The sequence below is a fragment of the Melozone crissalis genome, unplaced genomic scaffold, assembly GCF_028551555.1.
Source record: "Melozone crissalis strain CALT ecotype California unplaced genomic scaffold, PUWL_Pcris_2 ptg000005l_1, whole genome shotgun sequence".
Lineage (NCBI taxonomy): Eukaryota > Metazoa > Chordata > Aves > Passeriformes > Passerellidae > Melozone > Melozone crissalis.
The window spans coordinates 32,905,035-32,932,660 of NW_026535783.1; the positions used below are offsets into that span (position 1 = coordinate 32,905,035).

A 27,626-nucleotide genomic window follows, 5' to 3' on the forward strand; every position below is an offset into this window, starting at 1 on the left:
TTTCTCCTCCATTTGTTGAACCGATTTGGAGCTTACGTGCCATAGTTCTCTGCTCCACAGTTTAGTTCTCTGGAGTGAGTGGGAATACAAAGTAAGACAGGGGTCAGGGTTATGGATGATGTAGCTAAGCTTTGCTTTGTTTCTGCAGGAAATTACTGCAAGTAGTAAAAAGTTGCGAAATTTTTTGTTTAGTTCAATTTTATGGGGAGGATAAAAAAGAAAAAAAAAGAAAAAAAAAGAAAAAAAAAGAAAAAAAGAGAAAAATCTGTCTATCAGCATTAGTAACCATGCCTGACACCTTACAGTAAATTTTTTTATACCCTATAAGTACTAGAAATAAGTCCCTAAGATTGTGAACATGTAATGTTTCTGAAGTTTTATGCTCTTCTAGAGTAAAACAAAATAGAAAGCATGGTCAAAACCCAAACTTCTTTACCAACTGATCCTCATTCCATGCAATGGCTGGGTTTATCAGTTCCAGAATTTTAAATGTGTATCCAAGTGGCACAGGTACAAATGAATAAATCACAACTTACCTTTGCATCAAGGGTATATGCTGGCCAAAAGCATGTTTTGTCACTGGGGCCTTTAACCCCCAATTTCCATGTAAGATTAGGAGGAACTAATACAAAAAAGATCATCATCATAACTAGTGCATTTCAAGATAAGGCCAGCTCCCCTTGTCAACATTCTTTCCCAAAAGTTTCAGGTAGAACATTTCAGGTATCACTAAATTCCCATAAGACGAGCTTACTTAAGTCACACTCATTCTTTATAGAATCAATATATTGTAACAGATTTTATACAATTTACAGTCTACAAAACTCTTTGCATTTCAAAATTATTTGAAGTTTTTTATATCACTTCTATCATCACAAGGCAGCTACTTTCCAAAGTATTGCACTACAAATGTTCAGTATGGTGAAGCGCTTGCAGAAACACCTCAGAGATGCTGAGCAGCATATGGTATCTGTATCACCTTTCAGAAAAGCTGACACAAGTTATATGTGCATCCCTTCAATTACCTTCTTTAGGCCTGTCCTCAAAAACCAGTGTGTACATAGGCCATTCCCACTAAGGTGCTCCACCACTACTATAAGCACATTTTGTTTTTAAAATTTTATTTTCTCTAGGATACAAACTTCATTTCTTATAAGATATAAATTTTTTTCTATTTGGATACAAACCGGGATTGCTCAAAAACTCATAGATGTATGTACCAATACAACCCCAAACTGAAGGAATGAGGAGTCTTAGCAAGGAGAAAGTACAGATAAGCAGGCTAGCACATTTGCTGCCCTGCAATATCCTTTAACTTCAAAGCAGGATGTATGATAAAGTACTCTCACTAGCAAGAGAAACATCAAATTTATAAAAAGTCTAAACAGAGCACATTCACTTAAGGAATTTCAGACCCTTGTAGTCTGTGCTATCTCCTTCAACACCTGATGTATGATCCCCAAAGAACAACACAGAAGAGCCAACAAGGAACTCTGTCATCATGTCCTTCCTTAATTAGTTTACATCAAGCTACCTGCCTCAAATTAATTTGTTGCTGACTAGAATAAAGTGACATTGATAGCAGCCTGCCCTTCTGAGCAGACTTATTTAGAAGAAAAACTAAGAACAAACCCACAATCAAACAACAGCTGAAGTTTTTTATGCCGGAGTTAAAAATTAAGGGCAACTCCCCTGGCTCAAGGAATCTCTTCCAGAAGAAACTTATTTTTCTATCAGATTCTTTTGGTATATTCTACCCCAAGAAATCAATGCTAGTCCATATAATCATTAAAGTATGCTAAGCCAGTTCAAGTGGTTTGGGCTTACAACAATTTGGTGTTGTCATCTGCTATAGTAATCAGAGAAACACACACAACATAAAAACATTAACCAGTGCCTCATGTGCTCCAGTGTACATTTTGCTTTAAGGGATTCAGAACAGTTTGCTTAGCTAACTTCAGATATTTCTTTAGATTGTTATTTTTGCTACCTTCTTCCTAGGGATCTAACAGAAAAAAATAAAAGCCCAATAGAGCTGGATCTGGATTTACTGATGGTCTTCCAAATTCAGTATCCCCATGTCAGCAGCTGCACTCTTTTCCAATTCTAGTGCGTATGGGTTATATTCTTCTTCAAGTTTTCTCTTCCAGACTTTAACTAGGGAATATTGGGAAAAAAATAAAGAAAAACAACAACCAACATGTTACCATATAATACTTGAGGAAAAACTTAAAATGAAAAGTCAACCCTGATTTTTTACTTCCCCTTCAAAATAAGTGCTGAGATCAGCTGACATTTGCCTTATACAACATCAGATAACACACAAAAGAATAACATAAGAGTGATGGGGTCCACTGATCTCCTTGTGTCCAACACTCTACTCAAGTAAGGCTAACCCTGAAGGTGGTTCCAACTTTAAAAAAACCAGTAAGTTTTAAAAACCTGGAGGAAAATATTTCTACAAAGGAGTGCTTATGGACAGGAAGATGCATCACAAATAGGCTTAAATACAAAAGTTAGTCTACCATAGTCATAGAGTATGGACATCCACAATTAATCTTAAAAGGATTTTTTAAACAAATAGAAATGTAAGTAGGAGCTCTGCTAAGCTTCCTTGAGCAAAGCAATGTGTACTGCCTGCCATTTGTGGATTTCAGGGAGGAAATTTCTTTAATACTTTCTCAGTAAAAACTTCAGATTTACAAAAAATCCAAGAATTCACCCCATCTTCCCTCCTTACTACAGTAGATGTCATTTGCTTCAGTGAAAACCACAGAACTGATGAACACTGTGAATGAAAATGGAACTAAATGCAAGTCAGTAAATACTTACTGTAACTCGGTACATCCTCATCTGAGTCCTTGGAAGATGTTTTACTAGTTTCTAACAAGCCATTTTTTTCAGACTCAGGAGTTAAGATGCTAGGTTGGGTTTCTCTTAGTCCTGCTTTAGCTTCTTCCTCTAAAGCTGCTATCATATCTTTGTAGGCCTTCCTAGCCTCTGTTGTCAGCTGTACCATTCTGTGAAAATGGTCCTATGGAAATATAAAATACAAGAACTTAAATAATGCAGCAAGTTTCAACATCTCCTTGGAAATCTAATGAGTATTCCTCTTTCAGAATGTGTAGGTTCATGTATAAAAGTTGAGCAGCTTACTACGTATGAAGACGTGAAAGACACAGCATTTATCAGGATTTATAAAAACAACAGTTCTCTTGAAAAAAATCATCAAGGGAGATAAAGAGGAAGAGGATGTCAGGAAAAGACAGCAAGAGTACTTTTTTATTTTTTAACAGTGCTGACTGCCTGTACTTCTAAAATCAGTATTTTCATATAAGCTATGTATATGACCTGTGATGAAGAGTCTAAGTCTGCAAAAGCAAAACAAACAAAAAACCCCTTAAAAATCACAGTATTTTCATCTCCTCTTCCAAGTAAAAAGTGAAGCTTTTTGAACAAACACATGAAGTGACTTATGTCAGCTTACCTGAGCCCCATCATAACTGAAAATTCCCACCACGCTCACAGGCACTGCTTTGTTCACACAGCGGCCCAGGGCCTTGCGATTTAGGGCAAAAACAAAGGGGATGTTCTGCTCACAGGCACAGTCAATAATGTTGTGTAGGGTCTCGTCCAGCCCACCTGCACCAGACAACACAATCAGGCGGACTGGAGCTAAAGAACCATACTGTTAACACATGGCAAAAAACATCCCAAGATTATGGGTGCATTTTGAAACTACACCTTATAGAAAAAACAGAGATCACAACAGTAAAGTTGAATATCTATTTTTAAAGGACAACTTGACATTTTTTCCTTAATTCCTAGTTAGCATTAATTTTAGACTGCTTCTATTCCACATTTTACTATATATGTAGTACACTCTAATCTAGTATCAAAAAAGACCCAGCTGCTAAAGAATTCTTTAAATGACATAAATTACAAAAATTACAATAACTTAATGCCAATAATGGTAACTTTTAGGAAACTATCACTAGTGATTTACTGTCAGTCCACGTTCTAAAAGAGATTGATACAGTGGACTCCTTTGATGGCACAGCTGGCATCAGCAGCCTTTGGACTGTCTCAGCTGTGCAGTGCAATTTTTTGTGTAGCAGCACAGCAAATCAGTAACTAAAGACCCTAATCTCAGGTAACTTCTCCCACCCCAGATAGTCTTGATTCAGCTCACAGTTCAGCTGCACAGCAGTAAACAATCTGAGCAAGGAGGGCAACTTTATATGGCTGGCTTTCAAAGGACATTCAAATAAATTCCTCCAATAATAATAATATTGCTGTCAATATACTGAACCTTATTTTTTGCATTTCTTTTATTAAACAGATTTTTTTGGTTAAGAACTTACTTACCCTTTGACTGAATCTTTTCACAGTTAGGAGAGATGATTACACACTTCAGTTTTTTCAGCTTCAGATGTTTCAGGACTTCTCTAAGACCCATAACAAGCCTGCGTTTTATCTTGGCCTTCACTGGGTCTTTCTGATACAAGCGATCTTGGAAACGAACCAGTTCTTTCAAGAGATCTGTCACACAACTGTCAACTTCTTTACTAAGTACCTGGCTGCAGTAACTGGAAGAAAGGAGCATTAAAACGGTTACATTCACCAGAATTGCCAATATGTAACACTTAAATCTGTAATACATTAAATATACATTTAAAATTCTATTCTATGTCTCTGTATTTTTTTCTGTTTCTGCTCCAAACACACTTGATATATACACAAAACCAAAAATTTACTTCTTTTTGGTGTCTGAAAACTTGAGAGGAAGAAGTTTTGTTCCTGGTGTTACCTGGCTTCCTAATCAAACTATATTAAAAATACATATATACATGTACAATAAACCTATCCATCTGTATCTATATATAGATATATATTATTCCAAGAAATAGGTATGCACATATATTTTTCTAGTGAAACATTTTTCTGAGGGCATTTATTTTGACATACATAAATAAAGTACAGCAACCAAAGTACAAAATTCTGGCTTATTTCTGTAAGTTCAAGGCTATGTGTACCAACCTTGGAATGTGATCCATGGAAACTGGATCACATTCCTGCTCCCTACATTCATGTCTGTCATCCTTTTTCACTTATCTGACTATGGCTTTGCAGTGTTCATAAGGAAAGGACACAAAACAATGTAATTCACTCTCCTAACACTCTGGGGAAGATCAGGATTAAAAATTATTTCACCCCACCCCACTTTTACACAAAGAATTTTCCAGTGAAGAACAGTATCAAAAAGAAAAACTAAAGATCAGCTGCATTGTCAACAGAAAGATTTGCCAGGGGCAAATTTGCATAAGATAAAGAGACAAGATCACAGCATCTATCCTGTATCTTCGAGATACAATTATTTCTGAATTTTATTTAGGTTTCAAGAATTTTTACTTACTGTTTCCTATTTGTTTCCCTAAGTCTTGAAGACAGATCTACTGAAACACTAAAAAACCTGATCTAAAGATCAGGTTTGCTGAATGCTCTCCATCCTGTAAACTGAGTTGTCCTTCACATATTCAGCCCAAACTGTGCTCTCAGTAAAACACTGTTACATTAGCACAAATTAGGCTAATTGTTATTTGTTATTTCAATTAGAAGTTAAATTAAGAATTAACACAGCAGGAATGTTTGTATCACTATTAACCATTACTATGACATTAAATGCAAAAAAACTGCCAGTGGTGGATTTGCTTTATGGGAGGGGAACTAAAAATTAAGACACTGCTTTCCTCAAGAAACTGTTTCCAGCTCTCATGACTGGATCTCTGACCTCTTCACATATTGTAATCACTATTTCTTTTTTATAAAGAAATGTGTATACACATCATCTTAAATATTTAGCTCAAACTGCACACAATACCTCATTAATATTACTTTTATTTCTTCGCCCAGCCTCGACATAAAATGTCATCTAGTTTCTTTACATTTTTGCTGTTTGGTATGGCAGTAGAAAACCAAACTACAACTAAAAATACTATTTAAGAAATAAAGCAGCACACTTTATTTGAGCTGTTACCTCATTATTTAATATAAAGTACTTATATTTTAACACCAGCTTGTTTTCTTTCCTTAGCTTCTAGTGAACGTGGGGTTTTTTTCCTTCAAGGAATAAACATTTTCAAGTGAGAATCACAAAACACACTAAGTTTGTAATTTCTTTATGTGTCAGCTTACAGAAAGACTAAAAGAAAAAAATTTAGAGCCTTCAGTCTAAACTCCAGTTAGTTTTGCAGAGAATGCAACTGGATTACCTTGTTTGAAAAATGCCATATTGGTGGTACTGTGCAAAATGAGCCATTAATGAACACAATCAATACTTACTCTCTAAAATTCCTGCTGTGGATTTTTGGAAGAGTGGCAGTTAGCTGCTTTGTAGTCACAGAACCTTCTTTAGATTCCTTGATCCCCGTGTGCTCCGGAAACCCTTCAGCAACTTGAGTTTCTGGAAGAGCTATCATGTAAATCAAGATATTTTCATTGAAAAAACAGCCCAAAAAGCCTTGTGAAGAAATTAATCTGTCAAGCATGTATGGAAGTCACTACTTTAGTACTAGAACAGTCTGTGGTAGTAGGGAAACAGGTATAACTTTTTTTTTTAATCTCATAGGGTTTTTTCTCATTTTGTTGTTTCTCATTAATTGCCAGAGGTAGGTGGGAACTTTCCTTACAAGACACCATAAAACCACCAGGCAGAGAAGTGTGGAACAGTAATCAGATCCCTATTACTGACTTCCAGCTTTAGCCCACGTTACAGTCAAGATAAGCCTGAGGTGAATCCCAGAAAACTCTGAGCCTTCAGAGGCTGCAGCCTTCATTTGGCAGTTTGTAGTACTTGTTTTCTGAAGTACTAAATGTGCTCAAATTTCCTGCTACATACTGTATTACAGGTTCCCTCAAAAGATACCTGCTTGATTATCCTGCAGAAGTGTTGCATTTTCAGTAACATTTCCTTCTGTCTGACAAATGTTATCTTCATCTTTTGGTGCTGCTTTCTGTTCTAACAGGTGCTGCAGTTTTCTTTGTTCTCTTTCTTTCAGAATAATCTAAAAATATGTATAAAAACCAAACTAATTTGATGTCATGCAGATAACAAACATTATTCTTACCACATATTTACACAAAAACCGTTTATAAAGAGGTTCAGCACTACAACCTGTTTTGGTATATTTTACAACCCTTAAACCCTATAAGTTTACAACCCTTACTTTCTATTTGCACATAAAAAGAAGGAAAGACAATTCTTGAATTTACATAGGAAAGGACTTTTACCTTGATTACCAGTATGTGGGTGGAGAAAATATTTACCAGGGATAAACTACAAGGACAGAACTAAAGTTAAAAAAGTCCTCTGTAAAGAAGATGTGACAGGAAGCAAAATGAATGGGCAAAGAGGGAAGACACAACAGACATCACCAGCTGGGCCCAACACCTGTTGCTGCAGAATCAGCTGGAGTTCTGGCTTGGAAGAGCATAGAAACATTAAATACGACCTCTGTTTGATTAATTTTCCTCAGTCCTGCAAATAAGGTCATCTTTACCAAACCAAGTGTGGACACTTTTGCAGTGGCACTTTTGATAAAGTGCATTCTCAATTGCACATTCTCAATTGATTCAATGGAGAAAGTGTATTTTTTGGGAATTTGTATACGCCATTTGGCAAGATTACCCTCTTCTACCCAACCCTCTTTGAAACCAAGCAAAAATTAAACTGAATTCAGGCAAGTGGACACTGAGATGCAGATCTCCATATGAGAGGGCTTAACAGACTCCTAGAGTAATATATTATCCTATAGTTTTACTATTTAAGGTAAAAAAAAGAAAAAGAGGACCTTTTTAAGGGGTGTTGGTCTCTTTGCTTTAGGTACTTCTCTCTGTTTCCCTTTCTTTACCAAAGGAGCACTGGAATCCAAGGGATTATGAGGCATCTTTCCTTGGTTTAAACGGTGACTTCTTGTGGCGGTGGCAGGGTCTTTAGATAGCAATGGTACGGCACCACCAACTGAGAATAAAGAAGAAATTTGCATCAGACAACTAAAATGAATACCTGAACTAGAATCCAATTTCAAGTTTAAGACTGGTATGCACATATTAAAATCGTGTTGTGTTGCTATTAAGAATATTTACAGGCAATCCTGTATCATTGAACAATGTTATTTTTAAAAGATACTCCTTACAAAAGACTGAAAGACTGCTGTGTCCCCCTACTTCTGTTATACCTCTGGAATCACAGCCTCTGGAATCACAACCTCAAAAGCAGAATTTGATCAAACACTGCAGTCCAAGCCACCTTCAACACCATGCCATGCCAGCCTGGTAAACCTTCAGGAATTTCTGTGTTTCATGGTGGTGGCACTTCCTCCACCACAGATTCCGTACTGAGTTAAGATAAATACTGAGTTACAGTATTACAGATTTTAGATTTACTTGCTGTAAATAAACATAAGCATTTACGCCTACCTTTCGTTACACCTTAAGGAAGCCAGATGAAATGCACTTGCAAATGGGTCATGAGTAATGCAAAGCTACAGCTAAGTCTCTTTTGCTTAACCTGCAAAGCTCGCTGAAGATGTCCACATTACTTGCATTTTTTCAGAGGGTTTAGAGCATAGGAGCTTTAAATGACTGGACAAATTACTAAACCCGGATCTTCCACACCATGACCTCACACCAAATAAACTACTCTTCCTCCCTATCAGTAGGAACTACTGCATCCTGTAGAGGACTTTGTCAAACTTCAGTTATCTGCAATATAAAGCAGTTCACATTAGCAAGTCAATGGAGAGGATGACTAAGTAAGTATCAGTGGAACCAGCCTGACACTTCCCTCTGTGACTCAGGCAAAGGCAACCTCTCTTCTCTAAGCACATGAAAATATTCTGGCAGCTCTCTTAGGCCATCTTCATTTACTGCTTCCACAGTATTTATATGCAGATCCTCCCACATCACATGCAGTACTCTTACCATAAACAGTTTACATCATAAAACTGCTACACTGATGTTTCTTTTTCATCTCTGTGTGTCAAAGGCAAACTGAGAACACTGCCAAAAATGTGCAGCATAGGTGGCTACAAAAATTGAAGCTGGATTTACAGTAATAAATAAGTATATACCCTGCAGATACATATTCCCTTAATGTGTACATCACTATTTCAAGTTCACCATTTTCATGTTCCTAAATTTGATGACACTACGAGTATTGCCTATAATGTGAAGTAGTAACTGGACTAAAAACAACTGTCTGTGGTCACACTCCTCTCCATTCTTAAAACATTAAAACAATATAAAGTTAAAGTAACATCTGCCTTGTGCTTCCAGGATACAAACATGACACAACAATTTCTCTTCTGCAGCAGATTCAGGCACAGGAAACTTAGTATTAGAAAACAGGTATTTTGGGCCATACCTTTGTGGCCCACCATCTACATCAATCCATGCACTGTATAGTTTTACAGAAACAAAACTGGTTATGAGTACCTCTGCAGCATTAAGTCGGACTGACCCAAATGAAAAAAAAAAGGAGATCAACTGAAAAAAATACTTTGAAAAGGCATCTTATAACTTCCTTCAGCTTAGTGAAGGAAAATCTCACCAATGCTTACCATCTTGAGCTTCGGATTTAAAATCTCAGCTATCACATGAAGTACTGTGAGATGAAATCTCTTGTGATTAGATCTCTTTATGAAATAATTACTAAAAAAAATCTTTGCTGAAATAAGAGGAATTTTACTGTCACTGAATGCTACCAAACATTGTGGTTCCTTCTGCAAAATATACTACACCAGCATAAGTAAGATTAAATTTTGACCTGTAACAATGAAAAGGCAATGAGCTGCCTTTTTCTGCTTCCTCGTTATACATCATAAAGGACTGAAAGATCTTTTCCATTAGAAAACCTAGCATTTTGTAAACATCAATTATTTCACAATTAAGCGGTATATCAGAACTCATCCTTTGGCTTGGTCTGCCTGACTCTCATATAACCTCTGTGCTTGCAAAGGGGCTTTTTCAATCAAGCCTCAGCTGCATGATTTCTAGCATGAGAGGAGATGTAAGAAAACCTTTGTTACTGTGTAGCCCCTTCCTGCCTGTTCAGATCAGAACAATAACACACTTACATAAGGGACAGCAAAAACCTCCACAAACATTGGTATTTCTGTCAAAGCAACATTTCAATCACACGTCTTATTTATACAACGCACTCTTTCACAAATCAGTGTCCTTAAGATATTTCTTTCCATAAGTCTTCCATCAAACAATTCAGACTGCCATGCTTTTTAAATTTCTTTTTAAAGAACCTTCATTTTCTCTTTTATCTGGTGAACTGTGCTCTTGCCTGCATAGAGATCATCACAGATCAGAAATCAGGCTACATTTAATGTCTGAATACTTAAAAACAGTCTAAGGTGAAACAAAGGAAATTTCATAGTAACCAATACCTGAAAATACCACAGGTTTAGGAGACTGTTTTGCCTTCTCTGTTTGCTGCTTCTGCTCCAAGACTGCAAGCATGCCACCCAAATCCAACTGCACTGGAATTTGACTCTTCTTACCACTGCTCCTGGATGTTTCCTGAAAAAGTTCAGCAACAATTAGACAGCCCTCCACTTCAGACTGTAAAGAACCTCATTTTTTATGGTATAATACACTCTTTTAACATCCTTATCCACAATACTTCTCATCTTTAATGCCACTCAGTGACCTTCAAATAAACATCAACTTTAATGTCAAAAAATATTAAAAATCAGAAACTTTAAGAAATTCAGGTAACTTTTAGAAATGCTACTGCAACAAAGCATGAAAGAATAACGTCTTCAATTAAGGAAGGCCTTTATGTCAGGGTCCCACTTTGGTCAGTCTGTCATCTATCTTTGAAAGAGATAAAAGTCATATCAGAATTTAAAGTTTTCTTAAAAGTACAGAAAAACTACTGTGATTCTTTCAGAGTATGTCACTGCAACACACAAATCATTATCTCCAATATCTCACTAAAAAGAAAGGTCATCATCTTTGCACCAGCTCCTCATAAGCACTCACCTTTCTCTCTGCTTTGAACAGAAGGCAAAAGCCATGCTACATATTTAATACAGCATAAAATAAAAAGAATAAAAATGAATAGTGTGGTGAAGACTATGAACAAACTACCACAGCAAAACATGCAAAGGAAATGACCACCAGATTTGGAACTTTTAGAAGTCTTATCTGGGGGAATCAATTCATTGTCATTTCTGTTACAACACATTTACAGAACATGTTTAAAGACCTCCTCAGTCTTTAATTGAGATCTCACCTTGCAACAGAGCTGTGCCAGAACTACTCACCAACACAAAACTACTTCCTGACCTCACTTGTTTCTCCATGTTTCTCCTCCTTTCCCCAAGATAACGGGATCTCCTTGCCTTAAAGTGTCAGAACCACTTTAAGAAGGTTCCCAGTTCCTTATGACAATCAGTTTGGACTGGATTTATGCCATGATCAAGTAAAACAGGTGAAAGAAAAATTCCTGATATCTGAAACCCACAGATAATAATGAAAAGTTTTTATTTTTCCTTAAACACTGTATCAAACCCTGGAGGCTGGCAATTACTACCAGTGGTTACTTCTAATTAGAGATTAGAAGAGTGACCATGTCACTTATCTCAAAGTATGAAGGCAGAATCCCAGATGAGCGTGGGTCACAAGTCTTACATTTAAATAGGCTCATTTCCTTTGTCTCCTTTGAGTTGTGAACTTCTCTTCAACATGAATTCACTTACCTGAGTTTTCTTTCTTTCTAATACAGAAGATGAAGCTTGTTTCCCTGACAGTCCATCCACCTTGGGAGTTTCATCCAGAGAGGGAGACTGACTATCACAAGGCTCTTCGGAGAGATGGATCTTTAAGACAAAAGGTGACAGGGGGGAAGAAAAGATATATAAAAACGAGACACATGGAAAAGGGTGAAGATGATAATAAATTCAAATCAAGTGCACCTTCAGCACGTCTGTGAATGACACCAAGCCGAGTTGGCTTTAGGGAATTCCTTCAAGGAAGAGATGCCATCCAGAATGATGGATGGTATTCTTTACAGGCTTGAGGAGTGTGCCTGTGTGAAACTCATGAAGTTCAGCAAGGTCAAGTGCAAGGTGCTGTACTGGGTCAGGGCAACCCCCAGTACTGGCACAGGCTGGGGATGAGCAGATGCAGAGCAGCCCTGCCCAGAAGGGCTTGGGGGTGCTGGTGGGTGAGAGGCTGGACATGACCCAGCCATGGGCACTCCCAGCCCAGAGAGCCAAACATGTCCTGGGCTGTATATAAAGAAGCATGGCCCATGAACTGAGAGGAGGAATTCTCTCCCTCTTTTGTGCCCCCACCTGGAGTACTGTGTCCAGTTTTGGGAGACCCAGCACAAGAAATACATGGACATGTTACAGCAGGGCCAGAGGAGGGCCACAGAAATGACCAAAGGGCTGGAACACCTCTCTTACGATAAAAGCTGGAGGTGAGGTTGTTCAGCCTGGAAAAGAGAAGGCTCTGGGAAGACCATATGTGGCCTTCTAGAAGAATGACCATTTATAGGCTGCCATACCACTTAATCACATTCATGGGGTTTTTCAGATTTTGAAGAAAAAACCAGCATGGCAGCCTCAATTTCAAATATTTGTTACAGGCATATGAACGGCCTAATGATCACGTCTCTAGAGTTTATGTAAGCTTTGAGGGGTTATATCCCACTTACATCTACAAAGCCAAGGGCTGCTTTCATCTGAGTTGCATGTGTATACAGCACCCTTTTGTGTAATAAATCTTTTTTAAGCAACTGCTGTGCCTTTTGCTACTCACTCCTCCTTGTCAAAGCTATTTACTGCCTCAAACAAAGCAAACAATGGTTTTGTTTTCTTGTGTTTTGGTGTTTTTTAAACCACTAAAATTCACAGAGAAATAAAGCCAAGGACCAAAATTTTTAGAAGCAAAACTAATTTCAAAGCAACCGAAACCTAGAATTTTATTTACGGTATTATTATTATTTACGGTACTTGCTTTGAAAGAACAATCACATTTTCAATCCTTGTCATTTATGCTTAGGGTTCATCCGCATCCTGAATGCAGTTCCAAATTAATTCTTGAGATTTATTTTACTCATGTTAAAAAAACCTCAAAAAATCCAAACAACTTGGATTCATAATTGACATTTGATTCACATAATGTTGCAAGATTACTTACTTCAGACTGCTTTCTGACTGCAGATGTAAAGGATGGTTTCTGAGGTCCTACCCTGTTTCTCCTATCAGAAGCAGCTGCCAGATGAGGAAACTCCTCAACATCCTAAACAAATAAATCAGATTATGATTTCATAAGAACAATCAAGTCCGTGTTTCAAAACCTCTTCCTGCACTCCAACAATTTTCTCCCTGCTTATCAAACATTTATCATAATTTCACTGTACAAAAATTCAGAAGCCAAGGGTAGTGCCACCAACTGTGACAAGTACAACAATGGTTAAATCTTCTATGCAGCAGTTAATTCAGGGCTGAAACAGCTTGTAACAGAAACGCTTCCAAAAGCAGCTCGTTATGGTTGTCAGCTGATAGTAATCATTAGAGGTAAACAGCTCCTAAAGGAGTGGTTTTCAACTCATTTCAAAGCCTTGCAAACAACTTCCCTCTTCTTCCACTCAGTCTCCAGCTGTGCAACTCTGTCTTAAACATGTGAGTGGTGAAGAACAGAACAGGCAGCATGTACCAGAGTACAGAAATAAACACAGAAATTACTCAAATGATTATGGCTTACACACAAGAGGAAGTTTTATTGGCAGAGGACCCATTGTGCAGAACCTGGATTATCAAGTGTAGACAGGCTGAAGCTTGGCCTATACTTGCCACCCTATACCCATTCCTTCCATCACAATGATCCCAATCCATCAGCCAGGTTTTTGCTTCTCCTCCTACCTTCTGAGAGGCCTTTTTAGCTGTGACACAGCACCACTGAACACACCAAGACTTTTTCCAGCCTGAAAGGCTTTATTTAAACACCCCAAGCTAGGAAGCTCTAGCACAAGGAGTGACACACTTCAACCAATTAAATAATTTTCAAGAAGCTTGCAAGTAAGCCAAAAAGCAACTGCAAGGAAGTGATAAAATATTTCACAAATACATTCTTTTCAGCTTAGAAGATTTAAATAAGTCTGCCCAATTGCTTCTGAAATGCAAACAGATTTCTGACATTTGCAACATCCTGTAGCAAACTGAATAATTAAAACGTAGCACTCAATGAGAGGCTACACCTCTCTGAATTTGTTCTTACCACCTGTAAGAACATCAAACACTAGGAGAAAGTGTTTGATGTTTTTTTCTTGCCACTGCTATATTGCCATCTCTTGTGCATACTGAGGAGTCCTAATTTTGTTCAGTCTTGCCTCCCACAGAAATTGCTTCATACCTTTGATTGTTTTTGGAGACTTTTGTCTATCTTTTTTAGTTCAAATACGTGTACTTTTTAAGTAATGCGGGGAACAAATGAAAACAAAATCCATACTATATTTAGATCAGATATGCCCTGAAATTCTGTATTGTCATAACCCATTTTCTGTTTTTCTTTCCTAGTAATTCCCAGCACCATTTACATGTCTGACCAGTACTACTAGCACTGACCTGATTATCAATAGCATCTTCAATATTAACTCAAGGAAGATATTGAGGTCAGGACCTACCAATGTGTATGAAATGACAGATTGGTTTTCTCCAGATGTATCCATTTACATCTATTAGCCACATCTAAAAATGACTGACCTACATAACACCAGAGAGCAATCCAATATATGGCTCTGCTGAGCTGCGGCACATAAACAGCACCTTCTTAAATCTCCTGGGTGCCCAGAAGCTCCAGGTGTGTCATCTCTTCATGGTTTATTATTTCAAGAGCATCATACAAGCATCTCATCCATTTTTCAAACTGATGAGGACACAAGCATTCCCAGCAAACCAGGAGGGTCAGAAAGCTTTCCCCCACTGCCACAACAGACACTGCATCCACATCACAGATTTTAGTACAATGTGTATGTCTTGTTCCATGGTTCTATGCAATTTTTTTCAAATTTTGACTTCCAACAGCCCCAGTACCATTCTGCTATTTTCCATGACTTCTGCCATTCTCTTTCAGTTTAGAATGCCCATTCATAGCATATAGCATTTATGGTAGCATATAGCAAAATGGGGATACTCTCCTGAAGAAAAGAACTAGCAGATCTTTGGTTTTACCCATAATCCTCTAACAAAGAGGTCTGTTAATACTCATTTCTTGTGCCATTCCTGGACAAGGAACCACATAATGAAATCACATAGACACAGTTCTGCTTCATGCTCCACATTGAAAGGTACAGAACAGAAGCCAGCCAGGAAAGCCTCTTTATGCTGTCATTTCAGGGTATTGAAATTACTCTGAGTTTTAGGTACACCAGATCAAACATGTAAATCAACACATGCACATGCTGTACAATATTAGGCCTACAATGAAGCACTGTTCAACCACATACCAGCAACACTCCTCTAACGTGGGAGAGACTCATGCCTTGGAAACACTGATACACAAAAGTATCAAAACACCAACATGCTTATTACAGTTACATGAATTTGGAAGGAAACTGAAATTAAAAATCAGAAATGTAAACACTGTCAACTGTGTTACACAGAAATTGCTTCCAGCTGTGAGACAACTAGAACTGTAATACTGTACCACAATCATTAAAACCGTGGTACACTGTAGCACCCAGCATATGTTCCCCATAGCCCAAGCAACAGTTGCTACAGAATATTTCTAATTTAGGCAATTGTGCTCACCAAACATGTGGTAATTTAAAAACTACAACAGTTTCCTACCAGTAATCTCAGACAAACATCTCAATTGAAAAAAAAAAAAACTGTACTAACATCCTCTATAATTAGGATTTGAACTTAAGTTTGTACAAAGCTGTGTTAAAACTTTGTCTTCTAGTACATTCATAACACTTAAAAGAACAGCAACAAAACCTTATTCAGTTTACCTCAATCTTTGGTGGTTCCTGTACTGTGTTAGATTCACTTTGAGGTCTTTCTACATCAGTAGGTAACTTTAGTTTTTTCTTCTTTTTCTTCTTTTTTTTCTTCTTTTCTGATCCTTCTTCAGGCTCAGTTTCACTTGCAATATTTTTTGTTTCTGACTGCTGCAAAAGACCATGAAGCACAGCCTTTAAAATATTTTTCAGTATCACCTACCAAATTATATACAATGACTAGCCTTACACTACTAAAGGATATTTTAATCAATCCAGGCTGGGACATTAAGGGGACACGGAAAATTCAGTATCTCTTAAAAATTCACAGCTACAACAAGAATTCTTCAGTTGCAGCATACTGCATTGTTAGCAGAATGTATTGGGACTACTGGGATTTAATTAGGAAATATTACGCCAAATAAGGCAAGAGCTCTGTGTTTCATGTCTTATTCTGAGGATCAGGAATCTGAAAAAAAAAACCAGCCTCAAAGCTGAAAGTTCTTATTCCTAGGCTAGCACTATCTTTTTGATGTCCTGTGATTCTTTCCCATGACAAGAAAAACTCTAATAAGAACAAGCTGACTTCATATAATCTCCTTTGAAAAGTGGACACTGCAGAGAGCCCAGGGAGAACTTTGCAATCACGAGACACAACACACTGACAGGCATTAGTTGAGAGCAGAGAATTCTCAAGTACCTTTGGTTCACTCTCCTGCTTCTCTTTGCCTCTGGAAAGACCTTCAGATGCTGGTGATGAAACAATTTTCTTTGGGGGCTGCAAAAGTACCGAGGCCCAAGACACGTGTGGCTGAGCAGAGCCATCTGCAGGGGCTTCAGGAAATGACATTAGGAAAAATGTAAACACAAAGATGTCTTAAAATTCGGCCTTAAACACTCAAAAGAAAAAGAATCGGTAATTAATTAGTCCAGGCTTAGCAAATAAAGCAGAGCCATATTCTTTCTGAGAAAGGATTTGAATAAAACACACATTTTATTTCTCCAGCAAGCTTTCCTGAGCTTTAACTACTCCATATACTGTCCAACACTATATACACAAACAAAATTAAGTGGTATTTGCAAATCTATACTGTATCATACTGACTCCACACTCCCATGCTCATCTTCAAAATACTGAAAATTTGGCTATGTTTATATACAAAACTCCTTTAATATTCCTCCTAGCTGTCATGTAGCTTACATGCACAAGACCACACTGGTACTTTTCACTTTTTGAAAACTTCCTGGTGTTACAGACATACAAAGCAGCTGAAATACTTACTAGTGTGCCTCAGTGTACAAGAATGTCACTCCCTACCACTAAGATGTATCAGTGTTTTGAAAGACATTTTGAAAAATATAATTAATTTTGTAAATATTGCTAACATGAAGCAAAGATAGAACAATCTAGATTTTTCTTAAGAATGAGAAAAACTTCCCTTGACAATAAAATAGCATAATGGGTTTAAATGGCTAAATTTTGGTAGCAGGGTGTTTGCAGTAGCTGCTGTGATGAGATGGACACAGCCAGCCCCAGACAGCTCCAACACAGACCCATGGCCAGCCTCAGCTGGGCTCATCAGCCGTGCTGATGGTGCCTATGTTATAAAGAGTGAAAAACATGTGCAGGAGTTGGAAGGCGGGATGGTAAGAAAAACTGTGAATGCAGCAGCCCAGCAAACAGCAAGGTCAGTGCAGAAGGAGGGGCAGGAGGTGCTCAGGCACTGGAACAGAGATTCCCCTACAGTCCCCAGTGCAGACCATGGTGAGGCAGCTGTGCCCCTGCAACCCTACTAGGAAAGAAGTGGCAGAGTGGCCCTTGTTTCTCTGTGTCACTCAGAGCAGGGAGGAGATATTAGGAAGAAGAGAGGGTTGGAGGAAAGTGGCTTTATTTTTGTTTTTGCTTCTCACCATCTGACTCTATTTTAATTGTCAATAAATTGTCAATCTTCATCAAACTGAGTCTGTTTTGCCTGGCAAGCAAAATGCCCGTCCTTTTATTGGTTCACAAATGTTTTTATCTTATTTTCTTCTCCTGTGCTGCTGAAGAGGGAGAGTCAGAGAACAATTGTGTGGAAGTCTAACTGCCTGCTATGGTCAACCCACCCACTGCTATTTTTTTCTCAGGGATAGGAATTGACTATAGTATTTAACCAAAAACTCCCATTATCAGATGACTTTATCTTTAGAAGGCTCTTCAAGGCATTTCAGCAGATAAATCTGTCCTCTCTGAATCCTTACTGAAGTTACGGGCCAATAAGAACCAAACTGTTCAAACTGGTGCATGTCTGTGTACGCACAGAAATCCAGTGAGAGGCACTCAGAAAATTCAGTCTTAATGTATGTGATGCCTCCAAGACAATGCTGATAAGCAGAACTCTTTTCACATGAAACTAGCCATGTGATAGCTTGTACCATTTATTCTTGGAAAAAACCTGCAAATGACCAAACAGACTTCCAATAACCAAACATATTCCTTTTCTCACCTGACACAACATGAGTCAACTACAGAAATATCTTCCCTTGAGCATCAATGACACAACAAAATGGGACTCAACATTGGAGCCAGTGTTCTTCACTTTCCCCTGTGCTCAGTGTTGGGGCCAGTCCTGTGTAATGTATCAATGACCAGGATCAAGTCAACAAGTTCACAGATGACACCAAACCAAATAGGAGTGTTATCTGTTAGGAAGGTAGGAAGGCTCTGCAGAGGGATCTGGACAGACGGTATTGATGGACAGAGGCCAACTGCGTGAGGTTCATCAAGCTGAAATGAGAGGTTCTGTCCTTCAAATTGTCACAACAATCTCATCCAGTTCTATAACTTAGGGAAGAGCAGCAGGAAAGCTGCCCAGAGGAAAAGAACCTGGGAATGCTGGTGAACAGCAACTGAACATGAGCCAGAGTGCACCCAGGAGCCAAGAAGGCCAATGGCATCCTGGCCTGTAGCATCAATAGTGTGGCCAGCAGGAGCAGGGCACTGGTAGTGGGCACTGGTGAGGCCACACCTCGAGTGTGTCCAGTTCTGGGCTCCGGACATGGAGGAGCTGGAGCAAGTCCAGAGAAAGGCAATGGAGCTGGTGAAGGGTCTGGAGCACAAGGCCTGTGAGGAGCAGCTGAGGGAGCTGGGGGTGTTTAGCTGGGAGAAAAGGCTCAGAGGAGACCTTATCACTCTCCACAACCATCTGAAAGGAGCGTTTAGCCAGGTGGGGGTTGGCCTCTTCTCCCAGGTAATAAGAGACAGGATAAGAGGAAATGGCCTGAAGTTGTATCAAGGTGGTTTCAGATTGGACATTTGGAAAAATTTCTTTACCAAAAGCATTATCAGGCACTGGATGGGCAGCCCAGTGTAGTAATTGATGCATTGTTCCAGGAGGTATTTAAAACATGTGGAGACTTGGCACTTAAAGACATGGTTTAGTGGTGGACTTGGCAGTGTTAGTTATGATTTCTTTCAAACTAAATCATTCTTCAATTCTAAAATCTCAGCTGATAAAATATGAGCAAGAATGAGTGATAAGTGGTCATCTCATTTGAAAGAATGTGATACAGTGTTATTTCTGGGTTTTCTTCTTTTATTATGAGCTTGCTCCTAAATTTTTTTTATAGTTTACACATCAACAGCTCCTCAGCACACTTTAGTATTCCAAACTGCTGAGATACAAGCAGTTAGAAATGCAGGCAAATAATTTTTGTTTAAAGAACTTACCCCTACCATCAAGAGAAGATGGAATTAAATTGGCTCCTGCTTCATCTGAAGCTTTTGGTGAAAATTTGCTTTTTGCAGAAGTATCTTCCTGCAAAATAGACAGTAAGGTAGCATAAAAGGATTAAAATCACTGACCTAAACACAGCTAAACACAATAAACCACCATAAACTAAAAATTCTCAACCCACCTACAGATAAGAGCATAAGGACCTTTCTGGCCTTTTTGCCACTTGACCTTGTGGAACCATCATTTCAGCCCTAAGGTATTACAAAATTTGAGCAGGTGTCTCTTCACAGGTATAGAAGCAAGATTATTCCTTCTTGTATTTTACAAAAGCATCAAAATAATGATCTAACAATGAACAAAAAGATATTTTTATATTCATGTATGCTAAAAACAAAATCTATCATCAAACTAAAACAAATAATGAAAAATGACACTCAAGGGTTAGCAGAAAGGTCTTTTTTCATTGCAGACAGTTTTCTACTCAAAAGCATCAGAAATATTCTGTTTGGATCCTTCAGAACTATTAATCATTAATCACTACTGAAAACTTTGATTCAATATATGTGATACACTGCTGAATACTTCAGTATTTTATTTACTAACAAACATTGAGCCAAAGAAATAAAGAATAAGATTCAACAATATTTATTCTCCTTCTGGAATTCAGTTGCTTATTTTTAACCTTTAGCAGAAAGCAATTAAGTACAACAACGCAGACTTTTTTTTTAAATGTGCGGAAACTGTTGGATAAGTGACTGCTTATTATTATTTCCAGGTGAAAGAGAAAACAGTAAGCTGCTAAGTACAGCAATATACGTGGTCCCTACGAGCAATCTAGACCATACCAGTACATATTACATTTATTTCTGGTGGTACCTGGCTTTCCTCTATCTATGGGCAGCACAGACAAGTAAAGAACATTAAGAAAGAGTAAGCGCAAGCACTGACACCACCACATAGAAGAAGTGCCCTAAAACCTCTAGCTGTGAACTCCCTTGCTCACAAGGTATTTAAATAGATCTTAAAGTGCCATACTGAATGCAAAGCACTTGAATTAATAATGCTTGTACTTTTGACAAGTTTTATTTTTACAAGTTCTGCAACATGGGTTAGCATGGGCTATCCTTGGTGTCCAGTAGAAGAGACATGTGAAGTTGACTAGGGACATAGTGTTACTTTCCACCAAACTTACTGGTGTATTTTTATGGTGTACATTCAGTATCTCACTGCTTCCCAAACTCTGTGACTCGTGGAAATCCAGAATGCTAGCTTCAAATGTGGGTACAGGATGAGATTCTGCTTTTGGAGTTTCAGTTGGCTTCTTGTTTGTAGCTTTACTGAACCTGTCTAAATAAAGCATGCAAAGCCTAAGTAATTAAGCTTGCTTGTGATCATTTCTAAGTATGTTTTATACACTAGTTAACATAACTACAGCAATCGTCACCAGGACCAATATGAGCTGTGCATAGCAACCAGGACTGTTGCTCTGCACAGCTCATATTAAATAAAAAACCTAGCAATTATAATCAACATGCAAACAGAGCGCTGACTGAATAAACAAGTATAAATTCAGATGCTCTTTTAGAATTTTTTTATATCAGTCTGCATGAATTTGTTCAATCAGGAAAGGACAGGTCACCATTCCTTCTTAAGAGAGTCACACAGAAAAGGGTATCTTTTTCCTTAAATATTCTAGATTTAGAAACATAGTCACAAACTGCAGCTTATTGCACAGACACCCATTCCATAGCTATTCCATGTACTTATAACCGAACAACATGTTTGTACCTGGCTTGACGGAATCTCTGCTGCATGTAGAACGCTGGAATGAAGTCCTGTTCCCAATTCTGACAGAAGCTTCACCTCCATCATGTCTTTTCTTGTCCAGTTTTTTCTCACCTTCTTTTGATCTTCTCTGCTGCAAGTATTTGTGACACATTCAGTAAGTTTTACTGAAACTTCATAAAGATAGCAAGATTGCTGTGAGTTACAGTTAACCACCTCTGCACCTGGAGTTTGACCATCAAGTTAATAGAAAACAAACAGTTAGTATATCATTACCACAAGTAACCAATAAAAATAGGAACAGCCATTTAGACATATGGCATTTAATTTCATCTACATTGTTCCCTGTGCCATTTTTAGCATACATTAATAGCCCAAGTAAGACGGATATATACATATGCCTCTAGGCAACTGCATTTTTGTGATCTCATTAATCAGAGCATTTTCAATGGTTTAAAATTGTTTGGTATTAAATCATCCAGTCTGAGTCTCTAAACCAAAGTTTCTTCTGAAACAGGGCTAAAATCTTGACAGCATGCCATTTTTTGACTAAACTACGTATCATAGGCAAACTGTTCAAGACTGATGTCAGAACATCCAAAAAACTTGGAGTAAAGTAGCTAGAGAAGACACACCTACGTGATCCCTGTAAAGGACACAGACTCACCCATTCTACAGAGTCATCAAAATCTTACAATTCTTCCACAAAATACAGTTTGGCAGAGCTGGGCTTAGAAATCAGCAAGCAAGGAACAAGCACCAGGTTTGCATCTATGCAAACTGTACTATACCAGCCTAGATAAATGGCTTAACTCTAATCACAGGACGCTGGACTAAATTCAGAGTACATCTGGAAACAAAAGTGTTTGCTTGGGTGGGAGGACAAGGTATTTCTTGATCTCCAAAGGCAAATTATTAAAGTGTTAGGACACACGATCAAATTAATTCAAGGCTGCAAATATAAATCACTTCTCTGAAGTTCACAAAATATATGACAGGGAAAAATGACAAAAAGACTATAATAAACAGTACAAGGCCCCTACAAAGATCACAGAACTCCTCCCAGAAGCTTAACTAAGTTTTTTCATATTACATCACTTGTGCTAATGCTGAGGTCATCCTCTCCTCAGACACCTTCAGCCCATAATCCTCCTCTCAGCAAGAAAATGAATAATTTTAGGTGTCTAGACTTTGTACCTTATGTGTAATAAAGGATGCTTAGGACCTAGACCTTACAACTCCTCTAGAAAGGCTTGATCACAGTGAAGTTACTTAGGTCTCTATCTAGGGAGTAAGGTGCAGCAAAAAGATGTGACTGCAGAACATATAATATGAAACTGCCGGAAACAAAAGCAGTTGTACAAATCTAAGAAACACAATGTCTAATCCCCAAGAGAAATGAGATTATAATACACTGAGGTTTTTTTCCTTTTATATTTTGAGAGGATTGTCTATTTTTTGTTTGCAAATATTTCACAAGTTTCAGGAAATTTATCCCAAACAGACAGAGACAAAAATGACTCTTTACACTGTTTACAGAACCTCAATATATTTCTGACTGAAAAAGACTACATTTCTAACACGACACTCTCTTCCCTCTCCCCAGCAGCACAAGTTCCCCCTTTCTTGTGGATTGTCTTCAACCTGCGCAAGTCTTGGAAATTATTTCAGATGACCAAAGAGATGTGGTCTTTGACTTGTCAGTCAAACAGATGACTACAGATACCAGGTTTGTCTTAAGTCAAGTTAATGGAAGCTGCCACAGGGCTGAAAAAAAAGAGCCCTTCTCCCCTCCCGGCAAGCCCAAAGAGTAAAAAATGAATGCACAGCTCACAAATGAAGGGTGTTCCCCACCTCCTCCCCCCAACTTTGGACCATTCTTTCCCCTCATGTTCCAAAAATGCTGCTTGAAAAATTGTATTAATCTGAAGTGTACAATTCTGCAAACTTTTCAGTATTCTGAAGCTGGGCACATTGCACTACTATCCTTTTCCAAGGTCATTGAGGATCACAAGAAAGAGTGATGACTCACATTAAAAATATGAACCAAACATTTATAAAGATTGATTTAAAGTAAGAATTTAATATTAATTTTTAAGAAAACATGATTTTGCTCACCTTTGAAAGACTCTTACTTTCTTGTCTGACTGGATATGCTTGTTCAGCAGATTCACTGACTACTCCTGAACCATTATAGTGTGTTGAGTTGTTAGACTGATACTGTGAGCCAGCTACTGGATACACATTTGCAACAACATCAGGTGAGTGAGAGCAGGTGGAGTATTCACGGAAGGCAGCATCTCCCAGAACACTATGTGATGGATATTGAGAAAGAAATTAAAGTCATCCTAGGGCAAGTCTTCAGCACCTACTTGTTGCCTCGACAAACATATTCCTTGTCTAAAGAATTTGTTTAACAAGAAAGCTCTATTTCAAAAGGAAACTACTCCATGCTATTTCAATTAAGCATTTACTTACTGCTACAGACTTCTTTAAAAGCAATTAATTTTGTTTTGGGAAAACATGTAGTTAAGCAAGTATCTTAAAACACACACGTTATCCATTTCCAAGTTTCAAAGCTAGTCTGCTTTGCAGTTACAGTTCTCATGCCTGTTTAAGGTTACTGATATTCTTCATGCTTATTTTCAGTAGGCTTTTTCTTGTGAAACAAACCAAAAACACAGTGTAAGGACATGACATGCATCACCTACTTGACTGCAAAAAAAAACCCAAACATTAAAACCTGTCCTAAAATGACAATAACGAAGTGGAAGTATAACATTTTATGGAGCATAAAACATGTATGAAATACAATGTAGAACTATAAAACAATAATTAACTGATCTGCATGTAACCATCACAATTTATGAAAACACAGCATGTCTGGGGCATGCCTCTTTCTTTCAATGTATGCTCAAAAACTCCCTTTCAATTTCCTTCTATACTTTGTCCAGAAAATACACAAGAGTCCAGATTTGATTAGAGAGAATACAAATTTCTCAGTTTCAGAAAGCTGCACTCAGTTTTTAAAGCTGCTCTTCATGAAGCTGCCAGCCTCAGAATTTTTTGTAGATAAGGACAGAGAAACCTTCCCATTGGTACAAAAGACCTCAGGCAACACATTTCATACTACCTGTTGCAATTCTGGCAGAATGTTGTCAAAACAATGCTTACAATCAGTTCACAGACCAAGAAGAAATATACCAAGTGAGACTCAAATATAACCATGTCTCAGTCCCAACAAGGCAGAACACTCATTAGAAGGCTACTCTTGTCTGGGTTGTGGGTTTTTTTACAGTAATTGATTCAATGCTAATGCTGTGAGCTTTCTCTAATGCATAGAACAGGCCATACTCACCTCAAAGTGAAATTTCTAGTAGAATGAAAATAGTTTGAAAATACTAAGATTTCTTGTAGGACAAAACAATGGCCTACGATGATTGTGTTCACTAATGCTCTGAATTTTTAAAGAAACACCATTAACTTTGCAGAAACTGTACAATCGATCCAATGCTTAAGGCCCTAAGAAGCAATGAGAGAACTATGTAAAATATCAGACTCTTACAAGACTCAATTTTTTCCTATTCTGCTACGTAGTTTTTTTTCTAGTTTGCTCCTTATAAAATACTTTTATAAGTCTACCACAAATACCATTCCTGGACTTTAATAGAAAAACCCCAAAACTTTCAGAAACCTGTAGCATTTCTAGTAAAACTGCCTTTCTGGAGATGCACAGGTTGTGGAGAGGAGATCTAGAAGAGGCCCCATATACTAAATATTTCACAGGAGGAGAAATCTTCTTGAAGAATCATTTTTCTTGTGTAGAACTACATCTACCTCAGCCTGGTCGCAACACAACCATTCTTTCATTCAAGGACTGAATTCAGCTCCTTCCAAAACACATGAAAAACAGACCAATCATTACAGAACACCACATTCTCCTTAACACTCTGTAACAATACAGGCCCTTGTGGACAAAGACCAGGTACCTGGTATACACCCAGAGAACATAAATGTAAAAAACTAAATCATTAAGATAATGCAGAAGCATTTCTACAGTTGGACTAGCAATATATTGGAACCGCGACTTTTTAAGAGTACTCAACATCCAAATCCAGATGGTTAAAATCCCCCAATAAATAAGATTCAGAAAATATACATACTTATCCAAAGATGGTTCCTGAACAAATGGGTAGCATGTAGTTAAGTACCTAGGAAAGACACATGCTTCTGAGGGTTCTGACCATGCCACAGTTACCGCCGCATGCTTTGGAACAAATGGTTTGACCTCTGCTGACAACTTGATGCCCTGAGAAACAAAACGTTTTTTGGCTACATGCATTTGGAGATTAATGCTATTATGTGAAAAACACTCAGTTTCGTGAGCTTAACTCTCATTGGAAAGTGTTAGTTTGCTCTCTTCTATCAAAACATGCAAAACAACAAAGCTCATCAAAAGGAAATGGAAAAACAAAGTGAAAATAAAACTAACATATTCAAAGAAACATCTGGCTGCTCTGTAAAGTCACTTAATACCCTCATTCATCATGAAACAGTCACAAACAGTCAGTTATGTAAAGGACAGAAGCCTGCTTAGAACAAAATGCAGTAAATGCAAATATATGAATTCTTACTTCCTATTTGAACAGTAAAAACTAAAATTCATAAATACACTAACAGTACTGTTAATCAAGCTCCATAACATGTATGTATGTAACAATAATGACTTTGTGCACATCTGTATTTGAAGGCTGAAATGATAATTTTATAGCCTTCTTGATTCTAGCACAAAACAAATTTATTAAGACAAGCTTTCCATTTGTTCTGAATTACCATCGACTTAAACTGGGTATGTATATATGGAAGGACTATGAAATGAAACTCGGAGTATTTACTGCCATGCCATCAAAACACATGGCAGGAAGCAACGGCGACTGTAGCCTCATCGCTAAAACTCCCGAACCTGACTAGGTCATAGGTCCATGTGCGTAGCACTACTACCAGTGGCTAGAATCTGGTCACCCAGCCTTACAGTGTCTGGGATGCACACTTGTCCTTGCAACAGACCCTCAGTGAGAAAAGGTTTCCACACTTAAGCTCGCTGGAAGTTAATGTCTGGAGTTGCCCATCCCAAACGGTGGGAAACGACTCGTTGTGCTCCAACCTGAGCGACCCCTGCCCCCCGGTTTTGACCTTCCAGAAGAACCCTTTGCCCAGTTCTGAACCAAAGCCTGATCCAAGGAGCGGTGGGAGTTACCCTGCCCGGAGAAGCATATGGGCAGCCGGAGCGCTGGGCCCAGGCTGGCAAGGGGCCCCCGGGGCGGGGAACGGCACGGAGGTGCGGCCCGAAGGGACCCGCCCCCAGGCGGCTCCTGGAGAGCGACTCCGTGCTGGGAAGAGCCAAAGAAGGGGCAGGGGACTGCAGGTGCCGCCGCCGCCCTTACCTCGCCGCCGCGGCCCGAGCGCGGCCGCCTCTCGGCTGACATGGCGCGGGGGGCGCGGCCCCGCTCCCGGCCCGGCGCAGGGCGCGCCGCGATGACGCCGCGGCCCCGCCCCCGCTGCCGTGCGCGCGGCCGCTCCCGACGCCGCACAGCGGGCCCCGTGCGGGAGCGGCGCCGGCAGCGCCCGGGGCTCGGCCGAACCGCCCTGCGTCAGGCACGGCCCCTCCTGTGCCATAGGAGAAAGGACGGCACGTAACACAGGCACGCACTCACCCGTGACAGGCACCCAGGCCTCGGTGGTGACATTCCAGGGAAAAACACGACTTAAGCAGATGATTAGTGAAGGCGCTTGGTTCAGACTTGGACAGACCTGCTCTAACCAGCCTGGTCCAGACCAGCACTTGAGGCGGACATCTCTGGTTCTTTTCCTCACCAAACTTTCCATATTACTTCGTCTGCTCCACTAGAGCTCACATTACAGAGGCAGAGCACACACTTCACCCTGTGTGCTGGCCCTCCCACACCCTCTTACAGCTTCTGTTGGCCTTCCAAATTGTGCACAACCATAATACAATTAGCCTGTGAAATAAACCCGTTTCTCTTGAGAGTTACTCAGTATACAGAACCACCTCCCACAAAGGCTCAGTGATAATGTGGATG

At 38.9% G+C, this 27,626-nt stretch overlaps 1 protein-coding gene across 3 annotated transcripts; it reads right to left on the reverse strand.

Moving 5' to 3' along the window:
• Window positions 1–637: 637 nt before the first annotated feature.
• Window positions 638–27,032, reverse strand: SECISBP2 (SECIS binding protein 2). 3 transcript variants are annotated; one of them, XM_054284360.1, is made up of 18 exons: window positions 26,970–27,024; window positions 25,689–25,834; window positions 23,644–23,836; window positions 21,529–21,658; window positions 20,933–21,087; window positions 19,740–19,821; window positions 16,725–16,858; window positions 16,037–16,195; window positions 13,222–13,323; window positions 11,775–11,894; window positions 10,458–10,590; window positions 7,851–8,020; window positions 6,926–7,064; window positions 6,343–6,472; window positions 4,369–4,589; window positions 3,488–3,642; window positions 2,833–3,034; window positions 638–2,157 (listed from the first exon to the last, which is right to left on the reverse strand). In XM_054284360.1, the coding sequence occupies exons 1-18, from the start codon at window positions 27,009–27,011 to the stop codon at window positions 2,048–2,050; spliced, it is 2,523 nt and encodes an 840-aa protein (XP_054140335.1). In that variant the 5' UTR covers window positions 27,012–27,024; the 3' UTR covers window positions 638–2,047. The 3 variants fall into 3 exon arrangements, with proteins under 3 accessions (XP_054140335.1, XP_054140325.1, XP_054140343.1); XM_054284350.1 differs by having other exon boundaries at window positions 19,734–19,821; XM_054284368.1 differs by lacking the exons at window positions 23,644–23,836; window positions 25,689–25,834 and having other exon boundaries at window positions 19,734–19,821; window positions 26,970–27,032.
• Between the last annotated feature and the right edge of the window lie 594 nt (window positions 27,033–27,626).

What these genes read in the sequence shown, in the direction of transcription:
- SECISBP2 (XM_054284350.1), bottom strand. Translation starts at nt 27,011, where the DNA reads ATGTCAGCCGAGAGGCGGCCGCGCTCGGGCCGCGGCGGCGAG. An exon ending in TCTGCAGGATAATCAAGCAG is followed by an intron (nt 6,473 to 6,925) that starts GTATCTTTTGAG and finishes TTTACATGATAG; the next exon opens with CTCTTCCAGAAACTCAAGTT. An exon ending in CACAGCAGGAATTTTAGAGA is followed by an intron (nt 4,590 to 6,342) that starts GTAAGTATTGAT and finishes CCTTTCTTCCAG; the next exon opens with TTACTGCAGCCAGGTACTTA.